Below are 15401 nucleotides of genomic sequence, written 5' to 3'. Positions count from 1 at the left end.
GACATCTTGTATTTGTGACAGAATGGGTTTCAATCATGCCCAACAATATAAAGTGCAACATTATTACTGTGCATAAATACAGTGATAATGTTTATTGATCCACATCATTTAGCAGCAAAAAAACATTAATGACTGAGTTCAACTTTTAAATTTCACTTGATCAAAATAAGTGAATAGTAGAATGATCTGTTGTTGATGTCCTATCTGTAATTGGTATTATTGGCATCAACTTATCAGGCACATTATAAACTGCCACTTATTTGGGTATACGTAAACAGCTGTTAAATACGTGCTCCTAAATGCTCCTGTCAATGTGTTAATACAAAGACTGTGGTGTGGTGCATAGGCACACTGCACACCTGTTGTGTTTACTAGAGCAAAAGAATACAACAGAGACCACTGGTCGACTACAGAGCCTGCAAATTCCTCATTGAGCAATTACGTTTGCATGTGTGTAATTACCGGTATATAAAACATTACTTCTCAAATAACTACTTCAAATCAACTCTGGTCTGACTTTCACTTCTATGTGGACTTAAACAATAGAGTCAAAATGTGTGTCTTTCTAGTGCTCAAAATGTGTTCTTGTGAGTAAAAGGTTTGGCACACTGTGTTTGTGTAGACCTGTGTTCGGTCTATAGCCTACCATGTGACCATCTCTCCCTACTCATAAGGCTGGCTTTGACGCTTTTGACAACAAATCAACTGACAATTTGTATCAAAAAGTAAGAGAAAATGGGAAGATATTGCAGTCCAATTCGACAGTGAAAAAACAAATATGACATGGCAGGTTTACACCCACTTCTGTTTTGTTCTTCACAATAAAATGTGTCAGATTCTTTCAATTTGATTTATATGAACAAATAAATACAAATGGAATAGTTTATCAGTCAATGGTACAAGTGAAGACTTCAGTGCATTGAAAACATTGCAACCTTCTTATTGAACAGAGGGGGAAACTAAAACACTCATAATTGTATTTTTCTTTCTTTTTTGTGTAAAGAAGGGGTGGGTCCATTATTTGTCATGAACATCATGTCTGATTCATAAGGTCATCAAAATAATGGAGTTGAGTGAAGCAGTGTTGTGTTTTTTAAATGCAGGTGTGTATGTTTGTGTCCCTAGCTAAACAACAAAAGCACTACTGTGGTGTGGTCACTATTCATCAGAACCATATTGTAAAACCCTCCACACGCTAACTCTGAGAACAAACGTATCTAAAATCAATGTTCCCATCTCAGAGGCTGAGAATAGGGAGGGGAGTGGGGGGTGCAGTATGTTGCATCACATCACAAACCTAGCAACTAGCTTAAGAATTTGTACATGTTGCAAAACAGATCAGGACCAACAGTGAGCAGGCAGATAAAACACAAAAGCATAGGAGCTAAACTAACCTCTGTCTGCGGTCACAACCCTTTGGTAAGGATGGACCCGCAATTCGTGCCTTCGAACTTTAGCAGTCACTGCACCTGCTCGGATTGCAACAACATTACCAAAACAAGGATTAGGTACATCATCCTTTGCCATTTCCATCTCGTCAACTCGTCATACCATCAGTGTTTGTATATGTACTGTATATGACCAAACACATCTAGAAAATTATGCAAATCATTAGAAATTAATGTTAAGGCACAAATTATACTCATTGTTTTGTAACAAGTAGATCTCTCACATAGTAGTATTCCTGACCATGGAATAACCTAGATCATATAGATCCATTCATAAGGATCCATCCAGATTCACAGACATTAGGCATTTATGCGCCCACGCACACACACAAGCTTTACTAGTTACATAATCTCAGGTTCAACATCAGGAAGAGCATCTCTCCAGTTATTCCTTTTTTTAAATACAATGCCCTCCATAAGCATTGGAAAAAGTAAGTAAAAGTCTTCTTTTAGCTCTATACTCCAACAGTTTGGTTTTGAAATCAAACAATAACGAACTAACTACTTACTATGAGGTTAAAGTAGAGATTAACATTTAGTGTTTTTTTTTTTAATTCAGTGTTTTCTTTTTTCAGATTGGTTTCCTATTTCAGGGAACCAAAAATATTGGAAAATTGGCTTGGCAGGTGTTTCTGGTTAGTCAGGTGTTTTTCCGTCACATTATGTATGCAGGCATAAGAGAGCTGTCAATGTCTAGTATTGATTTTAGGCCTTGCATTTGCCTTTGGAATCTGTTATTGGTGTCTTAACATGAGGACCAAAGAGACGTCAATGAAAGTCAAGGAAGCCATTATGAGGCTGAAATGTCAGAAAAATCCATCAAAAACATAGCTAAAACATTAGACTTACCAAAGAAAGAAAGCACTGAGCTCAGCAAACGCAAACAGGCTGGTAGGCCAAGGAAGACTTCTACAGTGGATGACCGAAGAATGCTCACCATAATTAAGAAAAAAACAACAACAACTGTCCCACAGATCAGGAACATTCTCCAGGAGGTAGGCGTGAATGTGTCAGAGACTATCATCCGCAGAATACGTCACCAGCCAAACTACAGACGCTTCACTGCAAGGTGCAAACCACTAGTTATCCTCAAAAAGGATGGTCAGGTTACAGTTTGCTAAAAAGTACCTAAAAAGCCTGCAGAGGTCTAGAAAACGGTCTTGTGGACAGATAAGACTAATATTATCATGTACCGGAGTGATTGCAAGAGGAAAGTTTGGAGAAAAAAGGATCAGCCGAAGATTTACAGCATGCCACCTCATCTGTGAAACATGGTGGAGGAGGTGTTATGGTTTGGGCATGTATAGCTGCCACAAGAACTGGCTAACTTGTCTTAATTGTTGATGTTACTGCTGACAGCAGCAGCAGAATGTATTCTGAAGTGCACATAAACATCTTGTCTGCTCGAGTACAAGGAAATGCCTCCAAGTTAATTGGATGGCGCTTAATCATACAGCAAGACAATGACCTCAAACATACTGCCATAGCATCTAGGGAGTTTTTCAGAGCCAAAAAGCAGAACGTTGTTGACTGGCCAAGTCAATCTTCAGATTTAAATCCAATTGAACATGCATTTCATTTCCTGATGATAAGATTTTAGGGTTAGACCTCAAAATTAAAAAAAACAACTGAAGATGGCTGCAGTACAGGGCTGGCAGAGCATCACCGGAGAATATACCCAGCGTTATGTGGGGTCAATGGGTCGCAGACTTCAGGCAGTTATTGTATGCAAAGGATTGTTGACCAAATACTAAACATGAGTACTTTATTTGGACATTATTTGATTTTTTCCAATACCTTTGGAGCCCTGAAATAGCGAGTATGTTAGGGAGTATGTTTAAAAAATGTTGTACTTTCTAAATGGTGAACCCAATCTGAAAAAAAAAAACCATTTAATTAAAGCTGAGAATCTCTACTTTGACCCTATAGTTATTGTTTGATTTAAAATCCAAACTGTTGGAGTATAGAGCTAAAAGAAGACAAAATGTTTTCCAATACTTATGGAGGGCACTGTATAATACTGATCACTCACTTTCTGGTCAAAGCCCAGAGATGAAAGCTTTTAGGCACATTTGCAGTAGTAAACAATATCTTATTTAAAAAAAAAAAACAAGTAGAAAAAAGGCAATGAATTAAGTGATTAGTAAAGCGAGACAGTATTGTGAATTTGAAAACCCAAACATCAGTGAAACAGTCTAGTAAGTATATGTACACATGCATGTATGTGTGAGTGTGTGTACACACACCTACAAACCAGACACACACATACTGTATATGGCATAAAGATCTGTGCCTCTTTGGGGGGAGGATTGGCCAGTGTAAACGTCAGTAGTGAGGGAGCCGTCTGTCTGTCTATTATCTGTCCGCCTATTGTCTGTCTGTCTGTCTCACAGTTCATCATTACTCAAAAGGCAGCTTTGAAACAAAAAGTGCATGTGTGTTAACACTCAGATCGGGTGAGGGGCTCAGTAAGGATCCTTGAAACTCTTTGAGCCTTTTGTGGGGAAAGCCACACCTAAAGAATAAAGGAAGGGAATTAGTGCCAGGAGTGTCTCTGGGTCCTTTGAGAAGCGACACACACCAGGGCCCTATTCCCAAAGCCATTTTAGGACAGTCCATTTTCATCGTCATAAAAAGCACTTTCAAAAGGCTGTGCTAACTGGGGACTCTGCAGCAGTGTGGGGCTCAGTGCTTTTTCTCCCTCATCATCATACACAAACATACCAGGGCAGGAAATAAAAAAGGGTAATCAGTAACACGCACACACGTGTGTGTTTTGTGAGGGGGAAGGGGGAGAAGGGGGGTGTATTTCTTTAAAAAGGAGGCCGGTTGGAGTGCTCTCCTCGCTGCACAGTGATGGGAAAGTGACAGGTCTGAAACCCCAGGTAGAGGGGCAGCTCTTCCGCCTTTGAGGACGCTGTATAGGTTACACAAGAGAGAGAGAGACAGTGTGAAATCTTCGCCAGGCTCCACTGCTCCCCTCTCATCAACCCCCTCCACCAAAACTCCCCCCACCCACCCACTTTCCCCCGTTCTCCCTTCAACCAAACACACAGTCGAAGGCTAGTTCCACTGTACTGGGACGCAAATCTAGCTGCTACCGGCTGAGAGGAAACACACAAGTGTCTAAAATACAGTTAACCCAATAGGACAAAGCTGCTGTTGGCATTTTGATGTGCAGTTCTAGTTAACACTGTGCCGGTGGGTGCAGTCTCTCTTAATGGGAGCCACGTGCTGTTTGTAATACAATATTTTCGAATACGATTTTTCTGAAGTCCCTTAACAAAGCCATAGGGCCACATAAAGCCACCTGCTTCATTTATGCAACACATCTTTTTTTGTGTGAGAGAGAGAGATGTGTCTCGTGAAAGGTAAGACTTGGAGAGAGCTGGAGTGTTCATATTGTTGACCCTTCTCTCTAAGTGGGGATCTCCAGGGGGGCCTGGGAGGCCGCTGTGGGGCAGGAGAGGGAGGGGGGAATTATTCTGAGGAGGGCTGTTTCTAAGAAGAGTGGCGCAGTAGCAGCGTGGGGTTTGGGTTCCACTGGCCGTGGGGGTGGTGGTGATGAAGGGCTGCGGGACACTCACAGGGGCACGCATGCTTACCTAATACACCGCTAGAGTCGATGGGGTACTCAAGGATGGAGGTGGCAGGGGCCAGTGTGTAGGGGTAGTCGTAGGGTGATGCGTATATGAGCCCGGATTCAGGCCCCTGGGGCAACAGGGTGGCACCCGGGTGGGACGAGCCGTTAGGCATGCAGGTCTGGATCTGTCGTATCAGGGGCATGATGGTGGGGCCGGCCGGAGTGGGTGTGCGCAAGGCACCCTGGGGCAGAACGTTGGCGGGGCCGGTGATGAGGCGGGGTGCCTGGGCGGTCGCTGCAAGAGAGAAGGCAAGGGCAGCTGGAATGAGCGGAAAACAAGGGGGGGGGGGTAAAAATACAAAGAGGGGAGGAGATGTGGAGGTGTGTGAAAAAAAGGTGGAGCCATAACACACGTTAGTATCTGTCATGCATTTCATACTGCACAATCAAAGCATATCACATACTGTAACTCGCAATAGGAGAATCAGCTATGCATACTGTTGGACAAACTAGCTTAGAGCTTACACTACATGTACACTACACAGCAATTAGCATTATCTGAGGGAGGTATTCATGAGTAACCATTCCATCTCAGGTATTGGGTTAGGGTTGTTTGTGACCAACATGTGATTAGAACACAAATACTCAAGAGAGAGACACTAAATGGACACCCAGTCCGAGCCAGACCACCTCTTTCACTCTGTGAAAAGATTATAAACAGACGGACTGATTTGAGTCCCTGTTACCCACAGAACCGCTGGGGAAACTAAAGCAGCACAATGCACTGAGGTGAATGTGGCAAGCCAAGGTCAGTCAGAGAGAGAGAAGTGATGTCATTCTTACGTGACTTGATGTTGGCATCTCGGTAGGTGCCGTTGAGGATGGCCAGTTCCATCAGCTGCATCTTCTTCAGACTATCTTCCCCCTCGGCCTGTCAAACAAACACACACACACACACACACCATGAAAATCAACAGATCAACAAAATGACAGCCAATACAGAGACAGTCAAACACACAGACAATCACTTTACCACCAACCCTCATCAGACATCAACTACAGTACTAAGCTCCCAAAAAGTTCCATTGTTTCCAGTGTGTTTCTACTGTATTGCAGAATGAAGTCATTTGCTGGGGGGGGGGGGGGGGGGTCTTATCTGCTCAGCATCTGTCATATTCACATCATCTTTAATCTGATCATCTGCAAACAGTCGTAAAATAATTTGCTAATCTGAGTCCAACTCTTCTCACATCACTAGGATGTGACCTCATGGGGGGGGGGGGGGTGTCCTTCAGTGGTCCAGTTCAAATGGTGCGCTGTCCTTGAGTGGTACAGTTCGATTCTCTTTGAGCAAGCAAGGGAGGCGAGGTGAGGTGGTCTTTCTGTTTTGGACTGAAATAAATAAAATAAAATAAATGAAACCCCTGCTAACTGTATGCCTGCAAGGTATACTGTAGACAGAACTTGCACTGGCCAACTGGCCATATACACACTAAACACACACATTCTTGGTTTCTGTCTCTCTCTCCCTCTCTCTCACGCACACATGGGGGCTCAATTATCTCTCCTTGAAGGATACAACTCACTCAACATCAGTCTAAGATGACAGCAGGGAAGAGTTTCTCTCAACAACTCAACTTTCACATTCTCTCATCTTCAAACAGAGGCTCTCTTATTGGGCTGCTGTTTGACTCCTTTTGAAAGTAAAAAAAAATGCATGACCTTGTTCATAATTCATTTCCAGCTGGCATTCAAATTCAAATTCTGTCTGCTTGTGGTGAGATTGCAACTCGTTGTGTTTGATAAGAGCGTCTTAATCTCCATCACTATCAGACCCAAACACTGGATGTTGAAGGATATTGATACAGCTACAAGATTTGAAATATAAAATGTCATGATTAAGGATGTGTACAGTAGCCTACAAAACATCTGTAATAAAATACACTGAAGTGATATAGAAAATATATTACTGTCAACATGTCTGAAGACTGCAACTCCAAAATGCTGTGATGGTGACCCGCTGAGTTTTGCAGAATTTTTAATACATACATTTTAATACATACATCTGGCTTCACACAAAATGCCAAAATAGCATAGAAGTCAAGCACGCCATTATACAGCAATAGCCCTCCGTGTGAAAAATTGAAGTTGTCTTGACCTTCTGTCAAGACAACTTCAGAACAGGCCTTATTTCTGACGTGACATTTTGTTTCGCACACCTGAGGGTGGCAGCTGCTGAAATGAAATATCTAAGCAAAACAGAACGGCAGAGGTAGATTCACTTCTCAAAACATTTTATCTTGTTTTTTTCTCAACAGATCGAATCCCTCACTACTAGGGGGGAGGAGAGGGGAGGAAGGGGGCAACAGGGTGAGGATGGAGATAGATAGCTTGCTTCCCAAAGCTTGGGGGTGGGGTCACTGCTCTATCCTGTGGTCTGAAAACAGGGGCAGTTTGGGGAGGAATTCAAGCCTCTCTTTTTACAGTCACATGACCCCTGCTTCTTTTAAAGGCCCGGGACAAGAGCCAACAGGTTACCTTGGAGACGCATATTCTAACCCCTTTCCACCCACCCCCCCCCCCCTTTTCTCTCCGATCCCTGATGTAAGAAAGAGAGAGAGGAGAGGGAGGAAGGGGGCCCGTTGGGTGAGTTCCCAAATATGTCTGTTTGCTCAGGACAGGGTGGGTCACCCAGAGAGAGAGAGAGATTCAAAATACTGCAGTCTCCAAAATAGACAGAGAAAGAGAGTGGGGGAGATAGTGTGTGAGAGAGACACAGAGAGATGAACTCTATGTGGAGGGGGAGAGAGCCCCACAGAGAGCATTATCCAGCCCTGCAGGAGCAAAAGCCCGGCTCAGGATTTCCACACTCCAGTTGTAAACAAAGGCTCTTTTGATGGTCTTTCAGCCTCAAAGACCTGGATGACTACTCAATCATGTGAGAGAGGTCCCTGTTGTTCACACATACAAGAACTGGAGCCATATACGGAGCCACACACAGTCTCACAAATTCACATTGCTACACATCAGTCACATGCATAATCTGACATGAATCAGAATCACAGAGCGACACGCACGCACGTACACACGCACACACACACAGTCTCACGCACATCTGAACTCTATCCAGAGTGGCTCCCTCCCTCCTCTGCACTCTCAGAAACAGCGAGCAGCAGAAAAACATGTCATGTAAGAGAGAGCCTATTGTGCTGCAGAGGGAACAGATGGGAACTCCCACAAACCAGTGGGCTTTTGTTCAGCCACTCTCAGCACTCTCTTCACTCATAATACAACAAGGGCACAAAATACCAATGCTTCCCCTCACTCACCTACTGTAACAAACGGGTGACTCTCTCTCGTCTTGGTTTGTACTTGATTTTAGTTGAATTCCCACAACCCCCTAAGGATGTGGACGGACTGCCGAGGCCTAGCCACCTCTTTGAAAGACCTGCGAGTGAAAGTGTACATCTTTAATTCTGTCTACAATGTGAGACAGTCAGATGTCTCTGACTAACTCCTCCACTGGACATGTTGGGAAACATTTAGTGCCGGGATTCAAACAGAATCCATGGTAGCATCTATGTGTGAAGAGAGTCTACAGTAATGAACCCTGGATCGGACCCCGACGACCCCCTTGGATTATCCTTCTCTCCCCTACCCCTCTCCCTGTTTTTGTTATTATTAAATACGCCTTCGGGCTACACATTCCCTCTCTCTGTGTGCTGTCATTTGGTTCCTCAGACAGTGTAACAAGAACATAGAAGAGAGAGTGTGAGAGACTGAGGCAGATATGGAAAAGAGATAGAAAGGTGACGTAAAGAGAGTTGTAGCCAATTGCTCGCCGTTTCGCTCGAGACAGCCAGCGTTTAAAAAAAACAAAAACTGTCAAGTGTAGATATTCCACAAGCGGAGGAGCTAAGGTGCAGGTAGCCTGGAGGTTAGAGAGGCTGGCCAGCAATCGGAAGGTTGCTGGTTCGATCCCCGCTCCAGGAGGGAGCCGGATGTGAGCTGGTGACTGGAGGGTTACTGGCATCATATCCAGGTGCCCACTGCCGTTGTGCACTTGAGCAAGGCAAATATGGCTGACCCAGAGCCCAGTGCTCTGTTCTCCCTGGGGGTGTGCATGTGTGTTGTCTCAGAAGGGGGGGTGTGCAGTGCGTGTGTGTTGTCTCGAGAATTTATTGCGTGGCATAATCTTTCTTTTCTTTCTTTCTAAGGAGGTGTTTGACAGGCTGGGCTGCAGAGATTCAGGTCCCAGCAGCTTATGTGTGTGTGTTTGCTGAGGTTCGCCTGCGCTCAAACATTGCAGTGGCACAACTGGCCATGCCATGCAGAGGGAATGGGACAGACACACACATCATTTGAATCCCACTTTATCTTTGGGCCCTGACAATTAAAGCAGGCTGTACAGTGGCTTCGGAAAGCATTCAGACCCCTTCACTTTTTCCACATTTTGTTGTGTTATAGACTCAATTTAAAATGGATTAAAACAAAACATTTTGCCATCAATCCACACACAATACCCCATAATGACAAAGCAAAAACACGTTTTTAGAAATTTCTGCAAATTTATTAAAATTGAAATACAAAAATGTCTTCAACAACTCAATCAACTCAAGTTGAATTGAGTCCATCTCAATGCAAGGATAATAGTTCATGTGATTTCGGAATGAATATCTTTTGTTTTTATAGTCTGCATAGGAATCAATGATGCATCTACCACTAGTCTTCACACAAGGGAAGGTGCGTAAACTGCATTGCATGTGCTGGATTTGCACTACTTAACTTAATGTTTGGTAGCAAAACCAAATGAACACATTTCCAGCCACTTTCTTTGCTGCATCACTTGAATTCATTGTTGCAAACACAATTATGGATGTGAGATAGATTCTTTTCCATGAAAGGATTCTTTTTGGCCACCAATTTTGTAGAGTGACTGAGATTATGTTGTCCCATCGACTGTGCTTTTTCCTCTCCACCATTCAACTTTGTAGATTTTTGTAAGTCTCCCCAAGTCTCAGGGTAGCATTCCTGAGCAGTTTTGTTCCTCTCCATTTGCGCAGTTTGTAATGACAACCTGATCCAAACAAACAATATTAATACAAAATGTAATACAAAAGTATACGAAATATTTATTCTGAAATCACATTAACTATTATCCTTGCATTGAGATGGACTCAATTCAACTTGTTGAGTGACTTGAAGACATTTTAGCATTTGAGTTAATTTTAAGTGTCATAGCAAAGGGTCTAAATGTAACGTCCCGTCCTGTGCGTTAGTGTTGTTTGTTTTTCTTATTCTTTTAATTCCTGTTTTACTCATGTTGTTTTTCATTTCTGTCACTTCGTTATCTGCCCTTGTGTATTGTCTACCCTATCTTGATTGATTTCACCTGTTCCTCATCATCATTCCCTGTGTATTTAGTCTGTGTGTTTCCCCTGTCTCGTTGCCAGTTCGTCTTTGTACCTTGAGTCAAGTGTTCCAGCGTTCTTTTCGAGTGTTTAGTATTCCTGGTTTTTGATCTTTGATATTATTCCGACTTTGCCTTTTGGCTGCCCCTTTTTGGATTATCTGCCTGTATTTTTTGATTTGCATACTCGTGTACCAAACCCTACTTTGTCTTCTCCTTTCCTGGATTACCTGCCTGTATTTTTTAACTGTCTACTGTTATGGAAAATACATTCATAGAACTATTTTCAGGTTATACACTTTCATATGACTGATACAACTTGTGTAACTACTGTGATGACATTTTCTCTTGCCACACCTCTAAAGTTCTATAGCCATTGTTCTGAGAAGCACTGTATGATTTACCATATGAACAGCGGTGATCTCTGAGGGAGTGGTAGGAGAGAGCAATAATGGGGGGACAGGCGCATCCTGTCGATAGGTGTGAAATGTTGAACGGCGATTAATCAGTAAAGAAAGCCTCCCCATTGTTCATTCTCTCCCGCCCTTTCTCACGTAAGCACAAGGCCATCAGCCGATAGCCTTGTAGGCGCCTGGCAATATGTTCAAACTGTATAAAAGACAAACCTGATCATTGTCTCTTTAGACTTGTGCTGAACGGACCCCCGGTTCTACGCTGGGCTGCTGTTACGCTCTTGTCTCTTGTTTGCAAGCAATAAATACCGGACTCAGATATTGTGGCTACTCAGGACTTGTTTCTTGATTCTTACCTCCGAAGAGCTAAAGTACAGAGTGGTAAATCCTAGACTTCCACCACACTACCCGTGTACCGAACCCAACTTTGCCTTGTCCCTTTCTGGATTATCTGTCTCTCCATCATTGTCTACCTGTGTACTGAACTCTTTGCTGAATTAAAAGGATTACTCTTTTGGATTAAGCTTGTGTCCTGAGTCGTGCGATTGAGTCCTCTGCTTTGGTCTACTGCATTACACTGAATACTTATGTACATGAGGTATTTCTGTATTTCAATTTGAATAAATTTGCAATAACACAACAAAATGTGGAAGAAGTGAAGGGTTCTGAATACTTTCCGAAGCCACTGTATATCAGGTTGGCGGGGGCCAGGAGCCATGGTGGGCCCTGCTGATAGACAGGACTTTAATTAAAGCAGTCCCTTCACCCAGCACACTGTTAGCGTTCAGACCCGGCTAATGCTACTGCTAGAGAGGGGACAGAGGAGAGGGGACAGGTGACAGGGGAGAGACTTGGAGTAACACGGACCAAAGAGGGAAACTGTGTTTTTGCTCCAGGATGCTGGTGTCTCCAGTTTGATAACCAGAACACTGCTGCCTGTTGCCATGGGAGCCTGAAGGTGAGTGACATCCCTATTCTAGGTGGCCAGGGGGCAGTTGCCATGGCAGTCCAGTGAGCCATCGCTTTATTACTGTAGTGTGAAGGCGGCAGAGTTGTCAGATCACTAAACTCACTCTGAATACAAATCTGGTCTGGAGAACAACAATCTAACCAACAGAAGAGTAACATGAAATACTTTCGCGTCCATTAATCCTAATGACTCTTCAGTGCAAAAACAACCTAAAAAAGAACTTGAACAGTTGATGTACTTGTCAAAATACTTCCCCAATTCTGGGGTGTCAACACATTTTACCACTCAAATTCAATGACAGTACCAATGACAAACTTCTCTTCCAGTTACAGCTATGCTATGTCTACACTGGTCAGGGACGGGAGAAACATGTTGGCACTGTGATGACAGTCACATGACTATCATTTCCTCCTTTTATATCCCTTATTAGCAAGTACAGTTAGTGAGTTACTTCCCCCAAATCAGCCCTGACCAACCCTCCGACACACAGTTGGTAACCTCTCCCAGTTGATCACAGCTCCAACCTAAATACAATTCTCTCTCTTTTGTCCCCTGTCCCCTCTCACTTGTCCCCTTGCCCGTCCTCTATCCCGTCTCTCCTCTCCTGTCCCTTCTGCTGCCCCCTCTCACCTGTCTTCTGTCCCCTCTCCCCTGTCCCAGTTGATCACAGCTCCAACCTAAATACAACATCCCATCAACCCAGCCAGGTCCCTCATCACACAGACCTGACCTTGCCGTCTTGTGTTCTCTCTCTTTTGTCCCCTGTCCCCTCGCCCGTCCTCTATCCCCTCTCTCCTCTCCTCTGTCTCCTGTCCCTTCTCCTGCCCCCTCTCCCCTGTCCCAGTTGATCACAACTCCAACCTAAATACAACATCCCACCAACCCAGCCAGGTCCCTCATCACACAGACCTGATCTAGCTGTCTTCCATTCATTTACAGTAGGAGTGATCATTTGATCAATAAGGCCAACTGGCCTACACTGGTCATGCGCTCTCTGTTAGCAGGCTAAACAGACTATGTATGACAGCTTTCGTAACCCAGACAGCATCTGTGACCCTCCATAGGGGCCAGTCACATGATCCCAGTGGTGGAGACCCTGCCGTGTCACATTAACTGTAAAAAGCCCCCTCCACACCCCCACCCACTCACACACACATACACAAATCTGTGAATAGGGCATTCAATAAATAACATTAAAAATGTCCTAAAGGAAGCTTGTGGACAGCAGACTAAGGGCGCTTTTACACCTAGTTTGTTTGCTAAAGTTCGACTCAAAGTTTGCTTGGTTGTTAGATTGTATTTTTTTCCATTTGGTCCGATTCGTTTCACATTGCCCAATTGTAAGCACACCACAGTTCTATACAAAATCATGTCCTGATGCGGGATCGTTCGCTCATTGGCCAGAAATTTAGCGGGGGTTCAACAAACAAATCGCACACCATATCAAATCTCACACTTCACAACAAGAAACAATGGAGCAGCATTGGCGTTGTGTTACAACTTTGGTGTGTAATAATAATGTGCAATAATGTCAGATGTCAAGGGGAGGGGTGGGGGTAGTATAGAGCTCGAGTTCAAAGGGGGTGAACAAGGAGTACAGTACAGAGGTGATGCTGCCTACCCTCACCACCTGGGGTCTACCCGTCAGGAAGTCCAGGATCCAATTGCACAGGGAGGTGTTGAGACCCAGGTCCCTGAGCTTAGTGACGAGCTTGGAGGGGACAATGGTGTTGAATGCTGAGTTGTAGTCGATGAACAGCATTCTCACATAGGTGTCCCTGTTGTCCAGGTGGGATAGGGTGGTGTGCAGGGCGTAGGCAATGGTGTCATCTGTGGATCTATTGGGGCGGTATGCAAACTGAAGAGGGTCCAGAGTGGCAGGTAATGATGAGTTGATGTGCGAATGAATTAGCTTCTCGAAGCACTTCATGATGATTGGGGTGAGTGCAACAGGGTGGTAGTCGTTGAGGCAGGTTACCTTGCTCCTCTTGGGGACTCGGGTGATGGTGGTTGCTTTGAAACAGGTGGGGATTACAGACTGGGACAGGGATAGATTGAATATGGCCATGAAGACATCTGACAGCTGGTCGGTGCATACTCTGAGGACACGGCCAGGGATGCCGTCTGGTCCGGCAGCTTTGCGGGTGTTGACGCACTTGAAAGCCTTCCTCACGTCGACCGCGTTGATTGCTAGCACATTGTCATGAAGGCGGCCTCGGGATGAGCCGATTCCTGCCTGTACACTGTCGCGTACAGTTCTTTGAGTGCAGTCATAGTGTTCGCTTGTGGAGGGATGTAAGCCGCAGTAATGATAACAGATGAGAATTCCCGAGGGAAATAGAAAGGTCTGCATTTTAGCATCAGATATTCCAAGTCAGGAGTACAGTAGGAGAGTGGCTCCATATCAGTAGACCAGTTGTTATTAACCATGAAGCATACCCCTCCGCTTCCCAGAGTCAATAGTGCGATCATGTCAGTGTTATGAATAACCGGCTAGTTTAATGGCTGCGTCTGGTATCGATGGAGATAACCATGATTTGGTGAAGATGAACATGTTATAGTCCCTGATGTCTTGTTGGAAAATAATCCTCCCCCTGAGTTCATCCAGCTTGTTATCCAGTGACTGGACATTGGCAAGGAGAATAGTCGGGACAGTTCTTGCGGCGTCTCACTCTGACCATGACACCAGCCCTCCATCCCCTGCGGTGCTTTCTTTTGCCGGCACCCGCCAGGTAAACATAAGCCTTTGGCGAATGATGCAGTGACGGGATCCGTGTGCAGTAGGTCAAATTTATGGTGAGTGAAAATAGATCTTATGTCCAGAAGAGCTTGACGGTCATAGGAAATAAGAGCAGAAACTTGCTGCACACAAAGGGCAATAATAAGTAACAAAATAGTAAGAAAATAGCAGATAGCAGAGCCGATTACAGCCATTTGCCGCGACCATCTTGAATCTATTCCTACATAAATTAAGGGGCATAGGCTTACGTAATAATTTAGTAACTCACCACTGTCTGGTTCATCTGTATGAATTAGCGGAGATGATTGGGTAGGAGTCAGAGGGTTCTTGACAAACGACTCGATAATGTTGGGTGGTTACTTGCTGGTCTTGTCCAGGTCATCATACAGTGGGAACTTGTCCTTCTCATCCCCCAAGCTGCCACTTCTCCTTAGGACATTGCGCACCTTGATATACTGTTGCCAGAGTTTTTTTTACCTTTAAGCGGCACTGCTCACCGGTTCGATGAAATCTCCAGTCGCGCAACTCGTTATTGTTGAATGTATCAGCATTTTTATGTGTTTTCTCGAGCTGTTCTTTATGAAGTCGTCCGCCCATATTTCCAAGAGGCATTTGACCTCTTCATCGCTCCACGTGAGCCCCTGACTAATTTCTTTAACAGCTTTTTGTCTTTTTGCTAGCTTTCATTTCACAGCTTTCTGCTACCTGCATTCTCTTTTGGCTAACATCAACAACATCCGCCAAACGTTAAAGTTAAAAAGTTTGCCAAGTCCGCACCAAACGAGGTAGGTGTGAAAGCGCCTTAAGATTACACCATCCTGGACCTAAACTTCCCCT

General features: G+C 44.3%; 1 protein-coding gene across 5 annotated transcripts in view; it reads right to left on the bottom strand.

Moving 5' to 3' along the window:
- Nucleotides 1-1359: 1359 nt before the first annotated feature.
- LOC310823575 (KH domain-containing RNA-binding protein QKI-like) overlaps nt 1360-15401 on the bottom strand; it is a gene marked incomplete at both ends in the record, with an annotated part of 120551 nt that continues 106509 nt past the window's right edge. Inside the window, 3 exons of one of the 5 annotated variants that reach the window (XM_083696459.1) lie at nt 1360-1472; nt 5036-5350; nt 5875-5962. In XM_083696459.1, coding sequence (XP_083552585.1) covers nt 1390-1472; nt 5036-5350; nt 5875-5962 — 486 coding nt within the window. Of the gene's footprint in view, nt 1473-4261; nt 4366-5035; nt 5351-5874; nt 5963-15401 lie in introns of those variants that run through there. The other 4 variants (XM_083696460.1, XM_083696461.1, XM_083696462.1 and 1 more) reach the window with 4 other exon arrangements.

This window comes from Argentina silus (genome assembly GCF_951799395.1).
Source record: "Argentina silus genome assembly, chromosome: Y".
Classification (NCBI taxonomy): Eukaryota; Metazoa; Chordata; class Actinopteri; order Argentiniformes; family Argentinidae; genus Argentina; species Argentina silus.
This window is presented reverse-complemented; position numbering and strand designations above follow the sequence as displayed.